General features: G+C 39.2%; 1 protein-coding gene across 1 annotated transcript in view; it reads left to right on the forward strand.

Annotated features, from left to right (window-relative positions):
- The window catches only part of MGAT5B (alpha-1,6-mannosylglycoprotein 6-beta-N-acetylglucosaminyltransferase B), a 154,339-nt gene that overhangs the window by 2,247 nt on the left and 124,557 nt on the right, over window positions 1-27,535 (forward strand). The window contains exon 2 of the mRNA XM_053688752.1: window positions 12,409-12,521. Coding sequence (XP_053544727.1) covers window positions 12,409-12,521 — 113 coding nt within the window. The remainder of the gene's footprint in view (window positions 1-12,408; window positions 12,522-27,535) is intronic.

The raw sequence follows: 27,535 nt of genomic DNA on the forward strand, positions 1-27,535 counted from the left end.
GAGAGCCGGCTGAAAAAAAGCAGCGTAAAACTCAGTAACGCAGCCCCATTGATTCCTATGGGGAAACACATTTTATGATTACACCTAACACCCTAACATGAACCCCAAGTCTAAACACCCCTAATCTTACACTTATTAACCCCTAATCTGCCACCCCCGACATCGCCAACACCTACATTACATGTTAAAGTTAGTGGGTGTTAGGGTTAGACTTAGGGTTAGGTTTAGGGGTTAATAACTTTAGTATAGTGGCGTCGATGTTGGGGGCGGCAGATTAGTGGTTAATAACTGTAATGTAGGTGTCGGCGATGTTAGGGGTGGCAGATTAGGGGTTAATAAATGTAGGTAGGAGTCAGCGATGTCGGGGGCGGCAGATTATGGGGTTAATAAGTGTAGGTAGGTGTCGGCGATGTGAGGGGCGGAAAATTAGGGGTTAATAAGTGTAATGTAGGTGTCGACAATGTCATGGGAAGCAGATTAGGGGTTAATAAGTGTAAGATTAGGGGTGTTTAAACTTGGGGTTTATGTTAGGGTGTTAGGTGTAGGAACAAAACCGGAGAGGAACCGCTGTGTATAAAAGTCAAATTTTATTTCAACAAAAGTTAAAATTGGGAAGCATCCCAAACATGTGGATGAATAGAAGCAGCTTCTATTCGTCCACATGTTTGGGATGCTTCCCAATTTTAACTTTTGTTGAAATAAAATTTGACTTTTATACACAGTGGTTCCTCTCCGGTTTTGTTCCTGCTTTTCACCAGCTCTGGAACCGCTGTGCCCGCCTGGTCGGGTTCTATGCAGTCAGCCCAGGATTTCGTCTGGTATCTCTCCCCCCGCCGCAAGCACGTCATTGGAGACGTCAAGTGGAGCCTCGTTGTCGATAGCAGTAAGCGCGTACCACAGGAACGCCGGGTGATCAGCTGTGGGATTTGCCGTAGTGGAACTCGGATCCCTACACAGTGTCGGAAAGGATTCATCCCTGGGTGTTTGAAGCACACAAGTTTCCCTACAAGGTACTCTGTGTCTGCATCAGAGGTGGGGGGGGGGGGGAGTAAGAGCCGCATTGTGGTTAACACTGTGATTGGAGTTAACGGGTCCTGGACTATTGAAGATTTTGATTTATATATTGAGGCTATAACCTGCCAGCATTGTGCCAACCTTTCTCATTTATCTTGTTTATTAGGGTGTTAGGTGTAAACATAAATTTTCTTTCCCCAAAGGAATCAATGGGGCTGCGTTATGGAGCTTTACACTCCTTTATTGCAGGTGTTAGGCTTTTTTTTAGCCGACTCTCTCCATTGATGTCTATGGGGAAATCGTGCACGAGCACGTAAAACCAGCTCAAAGCAGCGCTGGTGTTTGAATGTGGTATGGAGCTCAATGCTGCCATATTGCCTGCTAACGCCGGGTTTTTGAAAACCTGTAATAGCAGCGCTATAGGGAGGTGAGCGGTGGAAATAACTTACAAGTTAGTACCGAGCAGCTCTTACCGCAAAACTCGTAATCTGGCCGATAGATTTTATCCTATATTTTCTATATTTAAAACCTCCAAAGTAAAACCAGGGACCTACACTGGAAAAAGTGATTTTCATGCACTGTGTAGATGTAGCCACCTATCAGCAAGGCTACTCAGGGTGCTGGACAAAAAAAATGGGCCGGCTCCTAAGCTTACATTCCTGCTTTTCAAGATACCAAGAGAACCAAGAAATATTGATAATAGGAGTCAATTAAAAAGTGGCTTAAAATTGCTGCTCTGTCTGAATCATGGGTTTCATGTGATGTCATAGATAAGGCGGTGCCAATTACAGGCTGCGGTTATTACATTCAGTGATTTACATCCTCGTGTAAAAAAAAAAAATCCTGTTTGAAAAATAGGCAAAATAAATAATAATAAAAATGCATAAATAAAGATTGTGGCTTAGATTAGTGGAGCGCAAAAATGCAAGCGGTAAATTTGTGTTGAGTATTTCCATTTTTGTGCTTATATTCAAGTCCAAAGCTACTTTATGTCAGCCTTACTTTAATTCTTAAAGTGAATGTAAATTTTAAAAAAATGAGTGCCCATTTAAAAAAATACTATTTAAAAACAGCGGCACTTTCATTCATTAAACGTTTTTATTTAAATACCTTTCTCTTTAGCAAACCCAGACCGCGATCCTCCGCCCACTTCTCATGTTATACTTAGCACTTCAATGATGAAACCGGCTTCCTCCAATCACGGCGTGGCCACACAACATGGAAGCGCTGGGGTGCATGCGATGATTGGAGGAAGCCGGTTTTGTCATTGCTGAGGTAAGTACAGAGGAGGATCGCGGTCTGGGTTTGCTTAAGAAAAGGTAAGAATTAAAAAAATGTAAAGTTTAATGAATGAAAGTGCCCCTGTTTAATAGTATTTTTAAAAATGGGAACTCATTCATTCAACTTTACATTCACTTGAAACCTTTGTTTCCTAAGTATTAAGCCCCAAATATAATGTAAATCCTTTATTTCTATAGCATTTTCATGTGATTTGTAATGCAGACTAGCAAGTGATAAACTTCTACTTCAGATCACCAAAAAATTTTTAAAGCAGAATTTTAAATTGCGTGCAAGAGTAACACTTAAAGGGACAGTCTACTTAAACATGTTTATTATTTAAAAAGATAGATAATCCCTTTATTACCCATTCCCCAGTTTTGCATAACCAACACTGTTATTTTAATACACTTTTAACCTCTGTGATTACCTTGTATTAAAGCCTCTGCAGACTGCCCCTTATCTCAGTTCTTTTGACAGACTTGCATTTTAGCCAATTAGTGCAGACTCATAAATAACTCCATGGGAGTGAGCACAGTGTTATCTATATGACACACATGAACTGTCAAAATGCACTGAGATAAGAGGAGGAGGCTGAATTATCAAGCCGTCAACTATGCTGCATTCACCGGCACCAATACGCTCGCCTAACATTGCGGCCGCGGACCTGAATGCGATCTCCATATTTATCAAAAAAGCCGGCAAAAACCCAAACACCAAGTACAGGGCGATGAGCAGCGGACTGTTGTTAACTAGCAGTCATCAATCTCGCTGCTATTCGGCTTTTTCCCAACTTTATTTATATCTTGTCACTGAACACCACCACTATACTGAAATGTTTAACCCCTATCCCACCACTCCCGGAGCCCACCGCAACTAAATAAATGTATTAACCCCTATCCCGCGCTCCCGGAGCCCACTGCAACTAAATAAATGTATTAACCCCTATCCCGCCGCTCCCGGAGCTCGCCGCAACTGTAATAAAATTATAAACCCCTAAACCCCTGGCCTCCCACATCACTACCATTAACTAAACCTATTAACCCCTAAACCGCCAGCCCCCCACATTGCCATAAACTAAATTAAGCTATTAACCCCTAAACCTAACAACCCGCTAACTTTACATTAAAAATTACCTCATACCTATCTTATAATAATTTTAAACTTACCTTTAGAATTAAAATAAACTATATTAAACTATTAATTAACCTTTGTAAATGATGAAGCAAAAATGGTGGACCAAAAGTTCTTAGACAATTTAGGTGGGTGCTGGGAGCTAATACCTGGGCCGTTACCTATGCAACCAGCAGCTAGCAATAGAGACCAATTATATCCAAATCCAGATTCAGATACATAAAGCGCTGTAGACAGACATCAAGCGGAATTGTAAATGTAAACAAACAGACTTTATGCAGTTCAGAAATAGCTGGCAGTGTTAGGCAAAAGCTTGTGTATACTAAAACTTTTTTTCCCTTATTGAGACAGTAGCATACTTACCTTTAGAATTAAAATAAACTATATTAAACTATTTATTAACCTACCCTAACTAGTATACTAAAATTACATTAAACTAACAATTACATTAACTATATTACATATTTAAAAACCTAACCCTACTCAAATTATTTAAATCTACAATTAAAAATTACTAAATTACAATAAAATAAAAACTAAGTTACAAAAAATAAAAAACACTGTTACAAAAAATAAAAAACACTATGTTACAAAAAATAACAAATCATAGTATCAAAAATAAAAAAGAATTACACCTAATCTAATAGCCCTATCAAAATAAAGAAGCCCCCCCCAAAATAAAAAAAACCTAGCCTACAATAAACTACCAATGGCCCTTAAAAGGGCTTTTTGCGGGGCATATCCCCAAAGAAATCAGCTCTTTTATCTGTAAAATAAAATACAAACACCCCCCAACAGTAAAACCCACCCCCCCAACCAACCCCCCCAAATAAAACCCTATCTAAAAAACCTAAGCTCCCCATTGCCCTGAAAAGGGCATTTGTATGGGCATTGCCCTTAAAAGGGCATTTAGCTATTGTACTGCCCAAAGTCCCTACTCTAAAAATAAAACCCACCCAGTAAACCCTTAAAAAAAAAACAACACTAACCACCGACGATCCACTTACAGTTTTCGAAGACCGGACATCCATCCTCATCCAAGTGGCAGAAGTCCTCATCCAGACGGCATCTTCTATCTTCATTCATCTGGCGCGGAGCAGCTCCATCTTCAAGACATCCGGCGCAGAGCATACTCTTCTTCCGACGTCTGTTGCAGAATGAAGTTTCCCTTTAAATCACGTCATCCAAGATGGCGTCCCTTACATTCCGATTGGTTTATAGAATTCTATCAGCCAACAGGAATTAAAAGGGAAAAAATTCTATTGGCTGTTGCAATCAGCCAATAGGATTGAGCTTTCATCCTATTGACTGATTCAATCAGCCAATAGGATTGAGCTTGCATTCTATTGGCTATTCCCCTTTAATTCCTATTGACTGATAGAATTCTATCAGCCAATCAGAATGTAAGGGACGCCATCTTGGATGACGTGATTTAAAGGCAAACTTCATTCTGCAACAGACGTCGGAAGAAGAGGATGCTCCGCGCTGGATGTCTTGAAGATGGAGCCACTTCACACCGGATGGATGAAGATAGAAGATGCTGTCTGGATGAAGACCTCTGCCCGCTTGGATTAAGACTTTGGCCCACTTGGATGAAGACTTCTGCCGGCTTCGCTGAGGACTTCTTGGATTAGGATGGATGTCCGGTCTTCGAAAATTGTAAGTGGATTGTCGGTGCTTAGTGTTAGGTTTTTTTAAGGGTTTATTGGGTGGGTTTTAATTTTAGAGTAGGGACTTTGGGAATGAAGCAAATTAGATAACAGAAGTAAATTGGAAAGTTGTTTAAAATTGTATGTTCTTTCTGAATCATGCAAGAAAATTTTGAGATTTTATGTTCCTTTAAAGTAAAATAAACGTTCTTTGTTCACTTGCATACAAAGACTGTCTCTTTAAATCTTCAGACACTCATTTTGATTAACATAAGCATTTTGCAGAAAAGAAAATAAGCAATACAAAGGTATTTCCAAATTGTAATGGTTTAGTAGTTTGTCAAGTGTTGTACTCAGGGGAGATTTCCCTTGCAAACAATAAAACACAGCTATTACAGGCTTTATACAAGCAAGCGTAAAGATTGTTCCTTTTGCAAACCGCCAATTCATCACCATTTATATGCAAGAATGGTTAGATTTGATGTGATTCCCTTTTGCAAACAAATCCAGATTCTTAAAGGGACATACTGTAGGTATAAACAAACACATACATGACCTCAATAAGCTTGTGAATAAAGACACAAAACACTAATCTTAAGGTTTAATAAATCGATTTCAGAAGCGTTGTTGTTAATTATAATTATTATTATTTATCATAATTTATTTGGAAAGCTCAGCCAAAATTTGTAACTCTGGGTATTTAAAGGGTACTAAAGGGATATGAAATTTTGATAGAGCATGCAATTTCAACAACAACATTCTAATTTACGGTTATCATTTTCTTTCATTCTCTTCATAACTTTTGTTGAAAAGATTAGGAGCTGGCCCATTTCTGGAGCACTATATGTCAGCAGTTTTGCAAGTTTGTTATCCATTTGCAAGAGCACTAGAAGGCAGCAGTATTTCCTGCCATTTAGTGCTACAGACACCTACCTAGGTATCTCTTCAACACAGAATACCATGAGAACAAAGCAAATTTAATAATATAAGTAAATTGGAAACTTTTTAAAAACTGTATGCTCTGTCTGAATCACAAAAAAAGTATTTTTGGGTTTCATATCCCTTTAAAGTGATGGTAAAATATCCATTCATGTGTGATGATACACATGTGCAGTATCAACAAAAGGGGATTCCTTATTACGTAGGTGTAAACAGTGACTGCGAACTCAGCCTCGGAATCACTGTTTACACGTGAAAGTAATACGGAATCCTCTGCATTGCGGGAACTTTTAATTACGTGAGTGCATTGTACTTTTATGAAAATTGTTGGGCTTGTTTTTATATTATAAGAACATGATAAGCTTATTTATTGAGAATTGAGGGGGCCAGTATGGTGGTATACATAATACAGAGTATGCAGGATAATATATGTATGTATGAGGGAGCTGCACAATAACTCCCAGGTAGTGTTCAAGCCTTCATCTGTGGTTAGGGTAATGAACATTTGAATTTTGAATATTATGACTCTGGAACTTAGTCTTAGGGTCTGATTTATTAAAGTGCGGACGGACATGATACAATGTAGTGTATCATGTCTACCGCACATCGATTCGGCCCCTTAAAGTTCTGTGAACAAGCTTATCCCTAGGCAAATGTTTTGCGGCATTCAAAATTTTTAACATATTTGTTTGTTCATTTCAACATTCTAAAATGTATTTAATGTAACAATATTTCTATAATATTTGAAATAGAAACATTTGAATCAATATATTTGTATCTATTATGTATCAATTTACTAAATTCTCTACCACATGAACTAATGAACTGAATAGTATGTCTTAAATTGAATGTTACATTCAAAATTTTGTTGTGGATATCCAATTCAATTATGAACATTCGAAAACAAAAATAATAATTAAAAAATGGGAATATAATAATTGATTACCAAATTCTAAAGGCTTTTCGTTCTTTTCAGCATTCGATTGTCCATATTGAATGTCCACAGGCGATTTACAAGTTTATCACCCAACTTCTCCTCCAACCAGTGATAGGGAGACATTTTCTAACCTCTGGATGGGCAAAGTTCCCAGATAGAGAACCTTTCCTCCTGGGTTAAGGGCGAATAAGCAGAATCCACCTCCTACATTACCATTGCTTGTGTAGCCCCTTCTCGTGTGCAAGCGATCGCACAAGATCAGGTCTTGTCAATCATCCTGGATACATCAGTCAGGGATGATTTGATTCTGCCATTCTTACAGCTGCTTCTTACTTTGCGGTTTGCGGCATCCATTCTTCTGCAGGCTGATAAATGGAGCCCATAAAGCACTGGTTTTCAAACCTGTCCTCCGGCCTCCCCAACAAGCCAGGTCTTCCAGATTACCTTGGATGAGAGCAGGTGAAATAACCATGGTTACTAATCAGCTGATTATTTAATCTGTGCTCCAGGTCAGATATCTTAAAAATGTGACCTGTTAGGGAGGTCTGAGGTTTGAAAACCAGTGAGATAGAGTAAGCAGCACAACGACTGCCTCAAATCAACTTTATTTGTAACAGTGATATTTTTGTCAATTGAGATCATTTTAAGGTTGTTTTTATTTTATCAAAGGTTCTTTCTAGTGTAAAAAGAAAATAATCTATTTGGTTACTTAAAGGGACTTAATACTCATATGCTAAATCACTTGAAACTGATGCAGTATAACTGTAAAAAGCTGACAGGAAAATATCACCTGAGCATCTCTAGGTAAAAAAGGAAGATATTTTACCTCACAATCTCCTCAGCTCAGCAGAGTAAGTTCTGTGTAAAAAGTTATACTCAGCTGCTCCCAGCTTAAAGTAAAAAAATTTAAAAAAATGAAGAAATGAACAGCAGCCAATCAGCATCAGCAGTGCTGAGGTCATGAACTCTTACTGTGATCTCATGAGATTTGACTTAACTCTCATGAGATTTCATAGTAAGCTTCCTTTACCTGATTGGTGAAATAATATGAGAGTGCACGATGCTCATCCCTTCAGATGTCCCAGGACAGACACACTAAAATGCTGCTTAGAAATCCTTTACAATGGGAGGTGGCTACTGAGGAACTTTTGAGGTAAAATATCTTTCTTTTTTACATAGAGATGTTCAGGTGATATGTTCTAATCAGCTTTTTACAGCTATGCTGCATCACTTTCAAGTGTTTAAACATTTGGGTATTATGGCCCTTTAACTCTACTTGATAGCACCCACAGGCTGTACATAAATAAATGACAGTGGTTGTGTTCTAATAAAACTTTATTGACACAGAAATTAGAATTTCATCCACTTTTCAGTAAAATAAACATTCTTAGCTTGATTTGACCCCCAGACTATAGTTTGCCTTCCACTGATTTGGAATATAAAATATTTGCATTGGAAATGTGGAACATCCCTTTTAAAGTGATATCAAACCCCAAAAATGATTTGTGATTCAGACAGAGCATGCAATTTTGAAAAAAAAGTTTACAATCTACTTCTATTCTTTGTTAGGAAATAGTGCTGCCATATAGTGCTCTTGCAAATGAATAATGTTCTTGCAAAACTGCTGCCAAATAGTGCTCCAGACATGGGCACGCTCCTGAGCTTACATCCCTGCTTTTCAACAAAAGATACCAAGAGAATGAAGTACATTTGACAATAGAAGAAACTAGAAAGTTGTTTCAAATTGCTGCTCTATCTGAATCATGAAAGAATATTTTTGGGTTTCATAAGCATTTGCATAACTAGTAATTGCAATGTTCTAGTTCCCTTGGCAATAATGCACCAATGACCAAGTACATAATGTAGCATCTGCCCCTCACACATAAATGGTATGGTCTGATAGAAATGTGGTTTGTCAAGGGGATAGATCATTGCTGTGACTAAAGTCCTCTCTAACTCTACTCCCTGTGTTGTATGATCTGAGGTTTATTGGCTGACATCACCTCTGGTTCTCTAGGCTGCGTAATCAGGTTCTCACTACACCTGCGCCTCAGGGGAACAGCCAATAGGCCGATAGTATTTTAGCAGCCCTAATTCCTATTGGCTGATTCAAAATTTTCAGCCAATAGGAATGCAATGGTACCCCCAGTATAAAAGGGGTACCTTGCATTTCAATTCTCAGTGTGCGGAGGACGATCGCATGAAGAGGACCTCCACGTCGGATCGATGGACCTCTGTCTGGACCTCCGCCTTGGACCTTCGCCTGGACCTATGCCTCCGTGCATCCCCGCTCCGCCTCCGCAGGGATGAAGAAGATGCCGGTCCCGCGATGGATGAAGATGGAGCCGCTGGGATGAAGATCGTTTAAGCGGGACTTCAGCAACTGTGAGTACCTAAATAGGGGTTAGTGTTAGGTTTTTCTAAGGTTTTTTTGGGGTGTTTTTTTTTTTTAGTTTAGGGTGGGCACTCTTAAAAGAACTGAATAACCTTTTAAGGGCAGTAAAAGAGCTGTATGCCCTTTTCAGGGCAATGCCCATACAAATGCCCTTTTCAGGGCAATGGGTATAGGTTTTTTTAGATAGTTTTTTTTTATTTTGTGTGTTTGGGGGGGTGGGGGTTTGTAATGTAAGTGGGTCTTTGTATTTTTTTTCAGGTACAAGAACTGTTTAACTTAGGGCAATGCCCTACAAAAGGCCCTTTTAAGGGCTATTGGTAGTTTATTCTAGATTAGGTTTCTTTTATTTTGGGGTGTTTTTTTTAAAATGAGTATTAGAATAGGAATAATTTTTATTATTTTGTATAATTCATTTGTTTATTTGTGTAATGTATTTTTTTTCGTTTTGGGGTGGGTTTTTATTTTTAGATTAGGGGTTTTGCATTTCATAAAAGAGCTGAATGCACTTTTAAGGGCAGGAAAAAGAGCTGAATGCCCTTTGAAGGGCAATGCCCATACAAATGCCCTTCAGGGCAATGGGTAGATTAGGTTTTACTTTATTTTTATTTTGTGTGTTTGGGGGGTGGGGTTTCTATACTGTTAGGGGGTGTTTGTTTTTCTTTTGTAGGAAAAGAGCTGATTTCTTTAGGGCAATGCCCTACAAAAGGCCCTTTTAAGGGCCCACAAAAAGGTCCTTTTAAGGGCCCTTGGTAGTTTATTATAGATTAGGGTTTTTTATTTTGGGGTGGGTTTTTTATTTTTTAAAAGGATATTAGAATAGGAATAATTTTTATTATTTTGGATAATTTCGTTTGTTATTTCTTGTAATTTTAAGTTTTAGTGTAAGGCAGCTTAGGTTTTATTTCACAGGTAAGTTTGTATTTATTTTAACTAGGTAGTTATTAAATAGTTAATAACTATTTACTAACTAGTCTACCTAGTTAAAATAAATATAAACTTACCTGTGAAATAAAAGGTAAGTTTATTTTTAGTTTTATTATTTAGTTAATAATTGTAAGTTTAATTTAGTTCTATTTTAATTATGTTAAAGTTAGGGAGTGTTAGGGTTACCTTAGGGTTAGGTTTAGGGGTTAGTAGTTTAATTTAGGTTGTTGCGATGTGGGGGGCTGGTGGTTTAGGGGTTAATAGGTTTATTTATTGGTAGTGATGTGGGAGGCCAGAGGTTTAGGGGTTAATAGCTTTATTTAGTGGCGTCTATGTCGGGGAGCGGCGGAATATGGGTTAATAGATTTATTATAGTGTGGGCGATATTGGGGTGCGAGGGAATAGGGGTTAATAACTTTAGTATACTGGCGGCGATATCAGGAGCAGCAGATTAGGGGTTAATAGATTTATTTAGGTGGCAGCAATATCGGGAGCGGCAGATTAGGGGTTAATAACATTATGTAGGTGTCTGCGATGTCGGTGGGGGGAAGATTAGGGGTGTTTAGACGTGGGGTTTATGTCAGGGTGTTAGGTTTAAACGTTAGTTTTCCCCCCCATAGACATCAATGGGGCTGCGTTACGGAGCTTTTGATTCCACGATCGCAGGTGTTAGTTTTATTTTCTAACCCGCTCTCCCCATTGATGCCTATTGGGAAAGCATGCACGAGCATGTCAAAACAGCGCTTGTATTTTGTGCGGTATGGAGCTCAACGCAACCATATCGCACGCACAAGCCGACTGTTTCAAAACCTGTAATGCCTGCGCTATAGAGGGTGAAATAACGCAACTTTTGTTGCGTTCATTAAAAAACCTATAGCGCACATAACTCATAATCTACCTGAGAGTGAGTAGGTACTATACTTATGTAGTTGTGCACAGCACTTTAATGTTCCTTTAAACACTACACACACTAACATTTCCCAGTTAACGAACAAATCAACATAATTCTTCCTTCACTCTCAGCCTTTATAAAGGTGCTGGCTGTTCAGACAATAAATATTTCCTTTCCTCCACATTATTTTATTATGTTTCTGATTATAAGCCCTGTCTTAGGTTTTTGCTTCTTTCTCTGTTATTATGGCTTATGGTGTTGGAATTCTCTTCACTCTCACTTTCTATCTTCATTTCTCTTGTCAGTACCACTTTCATTCATTCTCTGTGATTCCGCTTCTTGCTTATTCCCTGCTGTTCCCTGGGTTGTTAGTGATATAATTCTCTCCAGTTACACAAGGGTTACAAGCTCAGGCAGCATGCAGATCCTGGCCTGACAGCAGACGTGCATGACTTGTGCATACGACCTGCCTGTTCTGTGACTGTCCTCTGTTAGACAGCTTGTGACTAATGAGTGCCCAGTAGCTTGTGACTAATGAGTGCCCAGTACCTACCAGTCACACCACTGAGACTCTCAGTAATGAGCGAACAAGAGGGATGTAGCGATGTCACCTAATCATTGTGACTCTACTGTAGAGATGTGTTTTTGTATCTCTTACAAAATGTCTGTGAAGCCCAGGCACTTGCAGTCATATCCCCATAGTCCCCAGATTATTCTCAGCTGCCATTCTATGTCTGCTATTTCTAAACATCTATGTCTTAAAGGGACACTATACCCAAACATTTTCTTTCATGATTAAGGTAGAGAATACAACTTTAAACAATATTCCAATTTACTTCTATTACCTAATTTGCTTCATTCTTTAGATATACTTTAATGAAGAAATAGCAATGCACAAGGTGAACCAATCACAGGAGGCATCTATGTGCAACTACCAATCAGCAGCTACTACGCATATCTAGATATGCTTTTCAGCAAAGAATATCAAGAGAATGAAGCAAAATAGATAATAGAAGTAAACTAGAAAGTTGTTTATAATTGTATGCTCTTTCTAAATCATAAAAGAAAAAATTTGGGTTTCATGTCCCTTTAATGGCACTAAGGAGAAAAATAGAAAAAAAAATCACTGCTTTTGGTGTATTCCTGGTAGCCAAGGTCTTTAAGTAGCAGACCTTACTCCTAGCAAGGTATAGACCCCAACATAACACAGGTTTGTAATAACCCAAATATTTCTCTTCTGCTTTAGGATTTTTGTTCTGGGGATTGGATTTTTTACCCTCTGTTTTCTGATGACTTCACTGGGCGGCCAGTTTTCAGCCAAGCGATTAGCAGATTCTCCCTTTACAATGAGGACAGAGGGTAAGTGACAGTGTTTTTTATTATTATTATTATTATTATATTAATGGTATATAGATATATGGTAAAGGAAAATGTCTATAGAAATCATATGGCTACATAGATATGTGTGATGGCAATGGGAGCTTGTACCGTGAGATGAGTTTCAGAGCAGTCCGACCAATGCTGCACACTCTTCTCTAAGTGCCACCAGAGACCTACAGGGACCAGAATTCCTACTTTTGGGAGTGTTACTCAGATAGCAGCCCTATCCGCAGCTATAGGGAAACAGTTCTTTTTCTCCCATACAAACACCAGACAAAACTTCGTACAATAGAGAGTAACTTATTTTAATGGTCAAGACACAGGGTGTTTATACAGTACAAGGTTACTTTGCCCTGCTTTCCCTCATTTGTGTCCAGATTCTGCTGAGATATAAGCTTTCCCGGGCATAGCAATGAGCCCCGCCCCCTTTTAGGTCTGGTAAATTTAAAGCACCCGGCCCTCTGCACACCCTGCAGCATGTGTAACTCATAAGTGTCCAGGAAAACATGGCCGAGGAGACCACCCTATACCAGACCCAGTGTAGCACCAAGGTGAAGATCCCTTAGGGTGCAGCAGTAGACTGGCTTTCAGGTACTTTGCAGCCAAAAACAAGGACAGCACTTTCCTCCATAGCTCCTCTCCCATTGTGATGTGCTCATACACGAGATAGACAGTACAGGGGGAGGGAGGAGAGAGGATTTTGCATTGACAGAAATGATGAAGACGACCTAAAGGTGCTCTTAAAGGAACACTGAACACAATTTTTTTCTTTTGTGATTCAGATAGAGCATGCAATTTTAAGTAACTTTCTAATTTACTCCTATTAGCAAATGTTCGTTATTCTCTTGGTATCTTTATTTGAAAAGCAAGAATATAAGTTAAGATGCCGGCCTATTTTTGGTGAACAACCTGGGTTGTTCTTGCTGATTGGTGGATACATTCATCCACCAATAAACAAGTGCTGTCCAGGGTTCTTGACTTTCTGTTTCAAATAAAGAGAGCAAGAGAACGAAGAAAAAATGATAATAGGAGTAAATTAGAAAGTTGCTTAAAAATGCTGCTCTATATGAATCACGAAAGAAAAAAATTGGGTTCAGTGTCCCTTTAACTCTAAAGATGGTGCAAAAAGGTTACTGGAATCAAAATATTCCCATGATCCAATCAGGACAGCCAGCAGTTGCACAAGCTCAGTCTTTTATTTGTAACATAAAGTATGTCCCTTTAAATCACAACCAAATCCGGCAAATACCAAAAACAATAACCTACTTGTTCACTTGGGCTACCTTTACAGATATTGGTGTGAATATTCGACAGCCTTTGCATCACTTGTGCATAATTAATATGATGGTTGTTATATAGTTAGTGTTGTCTGGGTATATTATTACTTAGTAGAAGTTATTCATAACGGACTTTAATTTAGGCGATGTCCGGCATGTTATTTTTATTTGTGGACTTCTAGTTAATTTCCAGATTAATTATACTGGAAATAGATGTTTTGTATTTAGCTAAGGGAAAAAAATATAAATATTGTATTATGTTTTTGGAGTGGTAAAATAATAAGTGCGTGGTGGTGATATTTTTCATTTGTATTAATTTATGATTTTTATTAAGGATATTATTTGTACAGCAATTGTAATAAAAGCAGCACTTTACATACATCCTTGTTTTTTACAATGATAACATAGTAACATTTAGTCAATAATAACAAAATCAACTAGGGTTAGCTTTACATGTTAGCTAACCCTGCTAGAGAGAAAATGTCCCAACATAGATGTTTTGCAAAAAGGGGTCAAACGACCACAAAATAATTAGTAAAGTCCATCACTGAGAGAATTTTGCGAAAAGAAAATAACCGTGGTGAAAAATAAGAAGTGAGGTAGATTTTACATATCATTATCGACCTCACAGTTGAAGTTGGGCATTCATAAAGTACAAACTTTTAAATTAGATATATTTTCAGCAAAGGTTATGACCCATTTAAGTAACACCACTAGGGTCCAAGAGGAGGGGAGAAAAGGGTATTTCCAGCTGGTTAAAAGATAGGGGTATGGGAAGGAGGAGAGAGGAGGGAGAAAAATGAGAATGAGAAGAAGAAAAGACGAGGAGGGAAAAAAAGGAAAAAAAAAAAAAAAATCAAAAAACTAAACTTTACGGTTCAGTTAGACGGGATCTGCATTGCTCTATCTAAACTTTATCCTCTAAATTGGAACCAAAGTTCCCAAGTAACCCAGTAGTGATCCATATTGTCTTTTGTGTTAGAAAAGCCTTTTTCCATGGAGGCAAGGTATCTGTTGCATGATCTGTGGTAAGGTAGGGGGATGGTTATTGGCGGTTGGCTATTCTCAGAGTCTTACCTTTCCAAACCTATTTTAGAAACAAAGAATGTAGTTGGGATAGGTATGATTTAGGTACCGTGTATAGGATACATCTGAATAGATAAAGGACCTTAGGTAGAATGGACATTTTGAGCGTGGCAACGTGACCCATCCATGAGACTTCTTTGTAGTCCCATCTGTTAAGCAATTTTTTAATTTCAGCAATTAGTGGTTCAAAGTTGCTTTGAATTATTTTAGAGATTTCCAGACCTAGAAGAACTCCTAAGTGTTTGATCAAATCTGTTTTCCATTCAAACCGAAAGTGACTCTTAAGACTAATTAGGGTCTCAACATCTATATTGATTGCCAGTGCTTCAGTTTTAAGAACAAGACTTTATACAGGCTAATTCTCCCAAATTTCTCTAGAATATTGAAGACTTCCCTAATCGAGGAGATAGGGTTAGTTAAAAGTATAGTCACATCGTCTGTGAATAGAGCGATTTTCTGTGAATGTTCTCCAAGAGTAATACCATCTATTGAGGGGGATATTCTAATTGCCTGGGCCAATGGTTCCATAACTAGTGCAAAGATCAATGGGGAGAGAGGACAGCCCTGGCGGGTTCCATTAGTAATACTTGAACATTTTTAATAAATTGTAAAGGAAAACCAAAGATCTGTAAGACATGCCATATATATTCCCATCGCACCCTGTCAAATGCTTTCTCAGCATCTAGTGACAGGGCTGCCATGGGAATCCCTCTTTTTGCTGCTTCCGAAAATATTTTAAGTAGTTTTTGAGTATTGTCTGGTCCCTGTCTGCCATATTTAAATCCCACCTGGTTGACATGAATAATGGACGGTAAAAGGTGAACAATTCTATTAGCTAACAATTTGGAGTAAATCTTCACATCTAAATTTATCAGTGAAATTGGTCTATAACTCCCGCATTGCGAGGGGTCTTTGCCTTGTTTTGGGATAGTAATAATTGAAGCTTCTAAGAATTCTTTTGAGAATTTACCTTATCTGCCTACTTCCTCAAACATTAACTGTAGGAGGGGGGTAATATGCTGTCGAAGTGTTTTAAAAAAGGTTCCTGTAAAACCGTCCAGCCCTGGGGTTTTATTGGGTTTAATTTGATTGATCACTCAATTAATTTTGTTTATGGTGAACGGATCGAGTAACGATGCGTGTGATTCTGGGGAGAGTTTGGGCAAATTGAGTGTTTGAAGGAATCAAGTGGGGGGGGGGTGGTATCGCTTTCAGCTTCCTTAAGATTATATAATTTATTATAATAATCAGCAAAAGTGTTAACAATGACTTCGGGGGCTAGGATTTTTTTACTGCTTATTTCCAGATTTTGTATTCTAGTTCATGCGGTCCTAGCTCTGGCTAGGCGTTCATTAGCTTTATTGCCTTTATAATACATTAGTTGCTTAAATTTGAGTAAATTCGATTTCACTCTTTCTAGCTCTCTATCTAGGAGTTTTCAGCGAAGAGTATCAATTTCCTCTTAGATAAAACATCCGTCGGATTTTGTCTATTAAGTTTTTCCATTTTCCGTAGATTTGCCGCCAGTAGTGCCATAGGGCCCCCTCTCTCTTTCTTAAGTTTAGCTGCCTCAGATATACAAAATCCTCTGGTGTATGCTTTGAGAGTAGCCTAGACTATTTGAGGGGAAATCTGATCAGTCATGTTAACTCTGATGAATTCAGTGACTGTATTTATAAGGTTGTCTCGAAAGCCTGGTTCTTCCCAGAGGTAACTAGGAAACCTCCACACTGGTCTACCCTGAGGGCTGTGAAGTGTAAGCACAGCAAACATGACCGTATCGTGATCTGACCATGTGCATACCTGAATACGAGAGTCAGTAATGTCATTTAGAAGTCTAGAGTCCAAAAAAAGTGGTCTAGTCTGGAATATGTCCGATGTGGATTAATAAAAAAAGTATAATCTCTCTCGTCTGGGCGACATGTTCTCCAAACATCATACAGATCAAATTGCATGAAGGCTGCTTTAAATTTTGCCGCTGACGACAGGGTGTATGTATTTTTTTGTGAAGCATTGGGTCCCATACTACATTAAAGTCACCCCCAATCACAAGTGAGCCTTGTCTAACCACTGACATCTTACTGAAGACAATTTTAATAAATGGGATTTGCAGTTGGTTGGGATCATAGGTTTACCGAGGTAAATATTCTTCTGTTAAGTTTACAGATGCATATTATGTATCTGCCTACACAGTCTGTTTCTATAGATATTTGTTCAAAGGCAACTTTTCTATGTATTAAGATTGCAACTTCTCTAGTTTTATCTTTATAGCAGGCTGTGAGACAGTGTGGGTAGAATATGGATTTATAGGGCTATTGCTGGTCTAGTGTCCAACGGGTTTCTTGCAAAAGCAAGACATCAGCTCATATTTTTTTTTCCATATGTGGTCAATAGACTACGTTTAGTAGGCGTATTTAATCCCTTAGCATTTAAGGTGAGGAACCTTAGCCGGGATGTCATAATGGCCAAGGGGAGAGAAAAAAAAAGGGGAGGGGGAAGGAAGTGTAAGAGGAAAGAAGAACAAAGAGAGCTAAGTTAAAGAAAAGGAGAAGAAAGGGGAGTGGTGCTGTAGGAAGTCTAAATTCCTAGCTAATGTTATGAGTCCAGTATTATACTGAATATTATGTGTTCCGGTGATGGGGGATCACAAAAAGATCTGGTTAGCTTTAGGATAGTTTGTATAGGAAAGGGATTCTTTAAGATCCATAAGTTTACACAGGAAACTTTGCGTAGTTCTGCTGGGGGGGGGGTAGAGAACGGATATTTTGGGTTTTATCTAATATATATCTTAAAAGGGGGGGGGGTAATAGAAAATTAAGGGTGGTGCCCCCACCCTTAGTATGAGTCAAGGGAGATCATGTAGGGGGAAGTTGTGTCCTAAGAAGTAAGGTTATTTGGGCATATTGTCTCTATTAGGATTGTCATAGCAGAACAGCGTCGTTAAATATACATAGTGTTATTTATAAATTCTAACAGGGGAAATAATGTGTCCACCAAATTCAAATCAAAAAGCCACCTGATTCTGAATCATTAGTAGTAACCTAACAACATGGATCATTACCGTAATAACAATTAACCAAATAAACATATCAGCATAACAATGATTGAGATTAACAGTTGAACATTTAATCGTAACTTTTGATTTGAGCCTTTGGGTGAATCCTCAATAAGATCAAAGTGTGGTATTTTAATATCAGTGAGACCTGTAAGGTTCTGCTACCAGGTTGGAATAGGTTAGTAGATAGTGTATCAGTGTAAGACAATTCTATCAGAAAGAGGTTATTAAAAGCTACAGGGTTTAACTTTTGAGAATAGTGAAAGCGGCCAAGTAAGTAGGCTGATCTGTATTAAGTATACAGGGTCTAAAGAGTTATAAACAGTTACTAGGTGGTTTTATTTAAATGGCCAATAATGGTATGCCTAGAAGTCTCATGATTTAAGTTACAAAAGTAGAGGTCATTCACATAGTAGTATGCACCTAACATTCAACAATATCTGAGGCTCTTGATGGGTAAATGTAGTATATTTAAGGTGAGTTTTGTTTATCTATGACGATGTGTCATGTACTCTCATTATGCAACAGTCTATATCTAACAATAGTATGAATATCGTCAAGAAGGCTCATTTATAAAAGTAGATGCATAACACTGAGAAAAACATTGGCCTTCTCTAAAGGTCTAAACTAAGAGGTTGGGTCATTTAAATGGTCCTCTCATTACAAGAAAAACATCAAGTAAAGTAAACAAGGAAGTCTATTCTTATAAGAGTGAGTGCATGGTATTTTAGTAATATCTGAAACTCTGGAATGAGCAAGTTTTCCAGTCGATTAGGCATATACCGGCTATACACCTCTTTAGAGGTTACAATCAGCTAGGAATCAGGTTTTATTTACCTATGACAATGTATCGTGTACTCTCAAAATGTAACAGTCTCTAAACAGATATAGCATAAATGTAAAACATTAGGATCGTTGAGCTGGTAATCTTATAACAATAAAACATTGAGTAAGGTAAACAAGATAACTGTTTGATTGTAGCTCAAGTCTTAATCTTTAGAATGTTCTCTAAAGAGCCCAGATACTAGTAATTAAACATACTCAAACTTGTCAGGTGTAGTTCTGGGCTTAGCTGGTAAACAACAAGCTCCCAAACAAATAAACAATGAGTGGTTAGAACTTAGATTCTGAATACTTATCAGACTGATCCAGTGAAGACTCTCCAGAGACTTAGTTACTTTTGCTTGAGTATGAGCGCTGTGGAAGAGGGAGCCACTTTGCTGCTGTGGGTCTGAGGTATGAAGATGGATTTGCTAAATCCTCCTCAATTCTTGTAGATAGGTCCCATTTCTTCAGGAGTTCCTCTCCCTTGGCTGGAGTGTCAATTGTGACGATGGTGCCTTCTTTGTGTATGATTAGTTTAGTTGGGTAACTCCACCTATACGTTAATCCTCTTGAACGAAGGGTCTGGGAAGAGGTCTGGGAAAACCTAAATGTTCTGGTATTGCTCAGGGACTTGAGGTTTGGAGAAGGCTGCTCGCATAAGTTGTTCTTTATATGTGAAAAAATGCAACCTAGCTATGCTATCTCTAGGTTTGTCATTTCTACCTCTAGGAATGCAGTGTACCCTGTCGATCATGATATCTGTAGAGTTCGAAGGAGGGGCCAAGCTGGAGTAAAAATTTCTGACAAAAGTTTCCAAGTAAGGCTGAAGGACCTCTTCCAAAATTCCCCTAAAGCAGACATTATTGCGGTGCGACCTGTCCTCCAGGTCTGCCACCTTTTGTTGTAGATCAGACATATAGTCCGCAAGATGTTGGGAGTGTACAAGAATGTTCTTCTGTTCAATAGAAAGGTCTTCATGCTTGCGCTCTAGCGCTTCTGTCCTTTCTCCTATTGCAATTAATTCCTTCTTAAGATCTGCAAACGAGCTTTTAATAGCCAGGGTTAGATTATCTTGCAGAGCATTCAGTCTTTTAGTTAACGTGTCCACTATGTCAGATCTAGCTGTTTGTTCCATTTTGTCTTCAGACATTTGGGAAGCGGCTTCTGTGACTTCACCTGAGTTGTCAGGGTATTGCTGCAAATCTGATGATCCCCTAGAAGATTGAGGCTCTCTAGCTCTGAAGTGATATGCTACTGTATGGCGGGTTTGAGCTGCAGCTTTACTTGTATTTTTCAGAGTTTGTGCCATGATAATATTACCAAGATCTGGGGGATGGTATATGTCGCCCAAGTACAGTAGGTTTATGTTCTTCCACTTAGAAAAGCAAATGCCAAAATAGAACCATGTGGATCTCCCTGAGAGAGCTGGAAAGTACTAGTTAGGAGAGGGGGCACCAACTCCCCATTCTGTTTAGGTCTTCAACATCAGTAGGATAGAAGCCATCAGTATTACGCCTCTAAGCAGGTCTGATGATCTCCTGAGTGAACTAGAGTCACCGATACTGAGTGTGTTATAGTCCAGGGTGATTGCTATACTTGATAAGAGTGTAAGGTTAAGACACCAAATTTGAAGGGTCCTGATGTTAGCAGGAGTTTATAGAAACATTTCTAGCTCAGATGTTGCAAGGCAGGGATAATAAGTAAATGAGTCCCTACTGAAATGTCCTGTATGACTGGCCACTCAAAAATTACCAGCAGCGCTTGCAAAGTCCAGTATTGTGGTTTAAAGATGTGGTTTTATGCCAGCGTGATAGTACAGGTATTGCTAGGCTTTAGTGAAAGTGCGTCACTGTCCCACTATGGCGCTTCGTACCGACTAGGGCTCTACACATGGCCCTGTTAGTAGTCCTCACCTCTCAGCCGTGCTGGCAAATATCTTCCTATGTCTCCTCCAGGGATAAGAGTCCTATTCTTCCGTATCGATGTCAGGTTCAAAAGTGGTCGTGCTATGCCAATGGAGAGGAGAGGTGTTCCTCAATATGCTAGGCCTCAACCTGACCGCGGTCTGTATAATGTGGCGGTCAGGTACTGGTAGTACTGGTTTCACAGGGGTCACACAAATCTACGACCTCCACACTATGATACCCCACTCAGGATGATGTTCGTTCTTGAGATTGTCCCCAAAATAAGGCCGATAATTTTTTGTGTGCTTTGTTCTTAATTAACTTTTAAACGGATTCCTCTATTAAAGAAGTTAATGGGTATGACTCATGCTTTTGATTATATGTATTGCTAATAATATGCTATTATGATATGTATAGGTTTGTTATGGGGTTGACCCATTTAATGTAGTGGTGCGTTACTTATGGATAATAATAATTTTGTTAGTTGATTTTAAATGTAGATTATGATAGTTTCGCTGCTCACTGAGGGCCGGAGACAAATTTCGTAAAATCTTTGGAGGCTTTTTTGGAACATGATAGTGTAATGTACGTGTCGCTCCTTCACATCTAGAAACTTGCAAAGTGAGATAAACAGCTCTCAAGCTAAAATTTGCTTTTAAAATAATTTTGAGGGACCTCGCAGGACTGACGAGATGTCTTAAATAATCTCTCCAGAGCGGAGAGCTTTAGATCATAAGGCCCTGAGAGATTCTGACTGCCTCACTAGCGTTACCACCTGTACGGGAATGACCCAAACAGTTCGGGATTCCATTTGGGTGTCCGGGTTTGAAGCTGAATCAGGCCCACACATGTAAATGTCCGGGTTTGGTGAGAAACAGCCACAGCCAAAAAGGTGACATTGTGTGATTGCAACATACAGCACATCAGTGACGCTGTCAAATGAGAAGGAAAAAGTTTTAATTATTTAAAAGAAAATGTGGTCTAATTTTGAGAAATGCATTGCAGAAATGTACAGTGCACCCCCCCCCCCAGGTCCGTCCGCCCGCCAATGCGGTACTACTGTCAGTGTCTAACAGCACACTGTATGAGTCCACGGCATTTTGCGCAATGAAGGAGAGGCAGGGAGTCGCTTCTACTGCACTTCATTGCGCAACATGGCTATGTTGGCTGATTTTAATAAGGCACGAAAACCAGCGCTACCCAGTGGTGCTTCTTCGGGGCCCATAAGCTCCCAGTAGAGGCAGCCGGCTCTCCAGCTGCTGAGCCGCCTCTATTTTTTGGAGCCAATCAACAAATGAACTGTGAGGGAAGAGTCCCGTGGGATAGAGACATTTGCGGTAGCAAGAGAGAGGAGTAGTAGGAGCAAAAGCTATTAATCTTTCCTTTGAGTAGCGGCAGAGCTGTTATATCACACATGGGAACGCTTTTCTTAAGCTTTGCAGGACAACTGATACAGAGCAGCTATTAATCTTTCCCTCGAGTAGCGAGTAGCACTGCATTTACAACCCCTTCTCTACAAATTACTAGTTAACCTCTTTGATGCCTGGGGATTTTAATGAATACTGTTTATCAATGGAATGCAGTAGCTTTGCCTGCCTATGTGAGCCTTCGCTACACAGCTGGTTAATTTATACCCTGTCTTGATGTAAAAACAAACAAATTCATAACTCAGATGACTTCACAATCCATGCACTGACTAGCCTTTTAGTGTGTACTGTAGAAATTCACAGTTTGATGTGGCTGTAACGCCTTCCCCCAGTGCCCTTAATGTTAAGGGATTTTGAATATGATGGTCTTTTTATTTAAATGTTAAATGTTAGTCCTAAATATTACAAAAATGATGATGCCTATAACAAACGTGTACATCTTCATGTCGGTTCTGAATGAGACTTGTAATGTGCTATTATGCATGTATAGAGTAAAATACCTGTTACTAAAAGTCAACTTTTGCCTTTTTTTAAACTCAGTTTGTAATTTCCGGCTGCTCTGGGGTTCTGGAGTTAAGCAGTTTTTAGGGGACCTAGTAACATTTTGATATATGCTTCTATTATACACAGGGGTTAAAATATTTTACACTGTTGAGTGTGTATATGTGCGCGCATGTGTGTTTTTAGACACTCATTGCTAGGACTGTATGTATACAGTCCCAGTGTTTATAATATGTACAGATATATATATCTTTGTGTGTATATATTTTTCAAACTCACTGCAGGGACTGTGTGTATACAGGTGGAGGCAAAATAAGATAGTGGCGAACAAATAGTGCAGTGGAGAAGGGTGCTGCTCACATTCATGTTGCAGATAATGTACTTTTCTGTGAGTGTGTATTAGTGTGTGAGTGTGTGTTATAGTGTTTGTGAGAGTGTATTAGTGTGTGTGGGAGAAAAAAGCGTGTTTGTGAGAGAGAGTATGTGTGTGTGTGTGTGTTAGTGTCTTTGTGTGTGAGAGAAAAGAGTGTGTTTATGAGAGAGAGAGAGAGAGAGAGAGAGAGAGAGAGTATGTGTGTGTGTGTGTGTGTATTATAGTGCTTGTGAGAGTGTATTAGTGTGTTTGAGAAAAAAGAGCATGTTTGTGAGAGAGAGAGCGAGAGAGAGAAAGAGAGAGAAAATGTGTGTGTTATAGTGTTTGTGAGAGTGTGTGTTACTGTGTGTGTGTGAGTGTAAGTGTGTTAAAGTGTTTGTGAGAGTGTTTGTTATTGTGTGTGTGAGAGTGTGAGTGTGTTATAGTGTTTGTGAGAGTGTGTGTTACTGTGTGTGTGTGAGAGTGTGTGTTATAGTGTTTGTGAGAGTGTGTGTTACTGTGTGTGTGAGAGTGTGAGTGTGTTATAGTGTTTGTGAGAGTGTGTGTTACTGTGTGTGTGAGAGTGTAAGTGTGTTATAGTGTTTGTTAGAGTGTGTGTTACTGTGTGTGTGTGTGTGAGAGTTATAGTGTTTGTGAGAGTGTGTGTTACTGTGTGTGTGAGTGTAAGTGTGTTATAGTGTTTGTGAGAGTGTGTTACTGTGTGTGTGAGAGTGTGAGTGTGTTATAGTGTTTGTGAGAGTGTGTGTTACTGTATGTGTGTGTGAGAGTGTAAGTGTGTTATAGTGTTTGTGTGAGTGTGTGTTACTGTGTGAGTGTGTGTTACTGTGTGTGTGTGTGAGAGAGTGTGAGTGTGTGATAGAGAGTGTGAGTATCTATATGCGTTTGTGTTTATTTGCTATTATACATAGGGGCCCATTTATCAAAGGGCTTGCGGACCTGATCCGACACTGCGGATCAGGTCCGCAAGACCTCGCTAAATGCGGAGAGCAATACGCTCTCCACATTTAACATTGCACCAGCAGCTCACAAGAGCTGCTGGTGCAACGCCGCCCCCTGCTGACTCGCGGCCAATCGGCGGTTCCTGTCCGCCTGCTCAGAGCAGGCGGACAGGGTTATGAAGCAGCGGTCTTTAGACCGCTGCTTCATAACTTGTGTTTCTGGCGAGTCTGAAGACTCGCCAGAAACACGGCCCTTCAAGCTCCATACGGAGCTTGATAAATGGGCCTGATTGTGTGAACTTTTTTTCTGTGCTGTGCACGACGGCGCAATAGTGTTTGGGGTTGGCCTGAACTAAAGGTGACAACCCTATGCCTCACACACACACCTGTGTAAAAAGCCCCTCACTATTTGCATGTACTACAGGTGTGTGAGCTCTGTGAGAAAGTTAACCAATTCCTTACAGAGGAAAAATGGCTCCCTCTAACCTTCTGCTTATGTTAACCTCATCTTTCACCCTGTTACTTGGCCTTTTGCTCTCATCTCTTACAATAAATGTGCTGTGCATTTTGTTTAGGCTTATTTGGCTATTTTGCTGGTATAAGTTGGAGGACAGAGCTGATAGGGGCTTGTATCTTGCCAGATGTGGCTATAACTGGTGCATGTGGAGGGCTAGAGCCCCTACTCTAGCTGGAGGCTGATTTGGCATACAGGTAGTAATAGAAGAACTCCGCTGCTTGAGTGGCAGTGTAGCGCACCTTGTCACTCTCACAGTATGCTCTCATAGAAGTCTGTCATGTGAAGGATTTAGCGCATCTGCAATATCCAACATACAGATGATAGCCCCAGACATTTGCTCAAAAGCTAAAAAAATACTTTGAACTTGTAATATGAGCTCAAAAATAAGTTTAAAAAGGTGCTATTGATTGTTAGCGCACAGTCGGCTAGATTACAAGTGTTGCGGTACGGCTTTTAACGCTGAAAAAATGGCCATTCCAGCATATTACAAGTCGTGTCAGTATAGGTAAATCGCAAGCATTTTAGCGTGTAACGCAACGTCCATTCTGCACTCAAAAAGCGCCGGTATTACAGGTTGTGCGGTCCGGCTAAAAAGCTTGCGTTACAGCCTATGACGACACGAGCCATACCGCCATCTGAGAGCAGTAGTTACAAAGTAAAATGTTACAAAGTACACTAACACCCATAAACTACCTTTTAACCCCTAAACCGCCACCCTCCCGCATCGCAAACAGTATTTAAAACCTATTAACCCCTAATCTGCTGCCCACCCACATCGCCAACACTAATTTAAATATATTAACCCCTAATCCGCCAACATCGCTGCCACTATAATAAAGTTATTAACCCCTAAACCTCCGGCCTCCCACATCGTCACCACTAAATAAACATATTAACCCCTAAACCGGCTCCCCCATCGCAAAACACTAAATTAAACTATTAACCCCTAAACCTAACACCCCCTAACTTTAAATTAAAATTACAATATAACTATATTTAAATAAATAAAAACTTACCTGTGAAATAAAAATAAACCTAACAATAAACTATAAATTAACCTAACATAACTATTCTAATAAAATAAAAAAAATACTACCAATTAAAAAATCTAAATTACAAATTTTAAAAACCTAACACTGCGAAAAAAATTAAAAATATAAAATAAAAAATAGTAAACACTAAATTACGAAAAATAAAAAACACAAAGCTTACAAAAAATAATAAACGAAATTATCAAAAATAAAAACAATTACACCTAATCTAATAGCCCTATAAAAATAAAAAAGCCTACCCAAAAATAAAAATACCCCCTAGCCTACAATAAACTACCAATAGCCCTTAAAAGGACCTTTTGTACGGCATTGCCCGAAGCTAAACAGCTCTTTTACCTGTAAAAAAAAATACAAAGTCCCCCCTAAGCAATAAAACCCACCACCCAACCAACCCCCCCAAAATAATAAACCTAACTCAAAAAAAAAAACTAAGCTACCCATTGCCCCTAAATATTTTTATTTCACAGGTAAGTTTTTATTTATTTAAATATAGTTATATTGTCATTTTTATTTAAAGTTAGGGGGGTGTTAGGTTTAGGGGTTAATAGCTTAATTTAGTGTTTTGCGATGTGAGAGGCCGGCGGTTTAGGGGTGAATAGGTTTATTTAGTGGCGGAGATGTGGTAGAGCAGACTCAGCAGAGGTTTAGGGGTTAATAACTTTATCGTAGTGGTGGCGATGTCGGGCAGTGGCGGATTAGAAGGTAATAACTTTTATTAGTGTCGGCGAGGTCAGGGAGCGGCGGAATAGGGGTTAATAACTTAATTATAGTGTCGGTGATGTCAGGAGCAACGGAACAGGGGTTAATAACTTTATTATAGTGTCGGTGATGTCTGGGAGCGGCGGAATAGGGGTTAATAATGTTTATTAGTTCCGGCAATGTCGGGCGGCAGATTAGGGGTGTTTAGACTTGGGGTTTATGTTAGGGTGTTAGGTTTAAACATAACTTTTTTTCCGCATAGACATCAATAGGGTTGCGTTACAGAGATTTTTCATTCTGCACTTCAGGTGGGAAAGCGTGCACGAGCACGTCAAAGCAGCTCTTGGATTTTGTACGGTATGGAGCTTAACGCCACCATATCGCGCGCACAAGGAGGCTTTACAGTAACTCATAGTAGCAGCGCTATGCAGAGTGAAATAACACAACTTTTTTGGCGTTAGTTTCGCGCCCTGTTTAGCGCAAAACTCGTAATCTAGGTGTATAGCACTAATATTTTTGTGCTTCACTTGTAGTCCAGCATATGTGTTTTGATTCCAACAAGTGAGTTAAACAATTAAGTAATCAATGGTCAATATTTGTAATTTTACATTAAAAATGCCCCTTTAATTCATGCAGATAGAGTTGACTTGGAAATGTGTGACCCAGTGAGAGAAACAGTGGATGCAGAGAGATAATAATGCAGAGAGGGGACCCATAATGGCTCTAGGTGATGTTGCACACTCATTCTTTACTATAGTACCCCCAAAACTGAAAATTAACCAGCTGCTCTGAATTGGCCAGGTTGAGACTTTTGTTTATGTCCTGTGGGCAAAGAAAAGGGTAAATTAGAAAGGAGGGAATTTATATAAGAAAGAAAGAAAGGTAGGAATGATTTATAAAGGATTTGTACACCTAAACCTTTATGTTCAACACCTGTACGGTACCCCCACAGGATACTGAGATATTTTATACTTTAATGAGAGGGGACACTGTCAGGTGGTCATGCAAATAGGAGACACCCAGAGATTTAAATATTGAGGGACAGGGCATGTGAGTAACGGTGCACTGAGAGGGGGGGGGGGGGGACACATGGAAGGGACTTACAGAGATATCATAGGGTACACAGTGAAACAAAAGGTTTTCCTACAGAGCTCACAAAAACATTAGCCACATACATAGCACTCTGCTCCGCACACTGTGCTATACTCTGCATCTCCGATAATAAAATCCTCATTGTGATGTCTGTGCATTTATGTGGGGGTGGGGGAAATTTGCCACAGAAACTGAGTCTCCTGGGAGCTGTTAGGAAACGTAATCAAAGATAACTTTATAAGCCCCT

This window comes from Bombina bombina, chromosome 1 (genome assembly GCF_027579735.1).
Source record: "Bombina bombina isolate aBomBom1 chromosome 1, aBomBom1.pri, whole genome shotgun sequence".
NCBI lineage: Eukaryota > Metazoa > Chordata > Amphibia > Anura > Bombinatoridae > Bombina > Bombina bombina.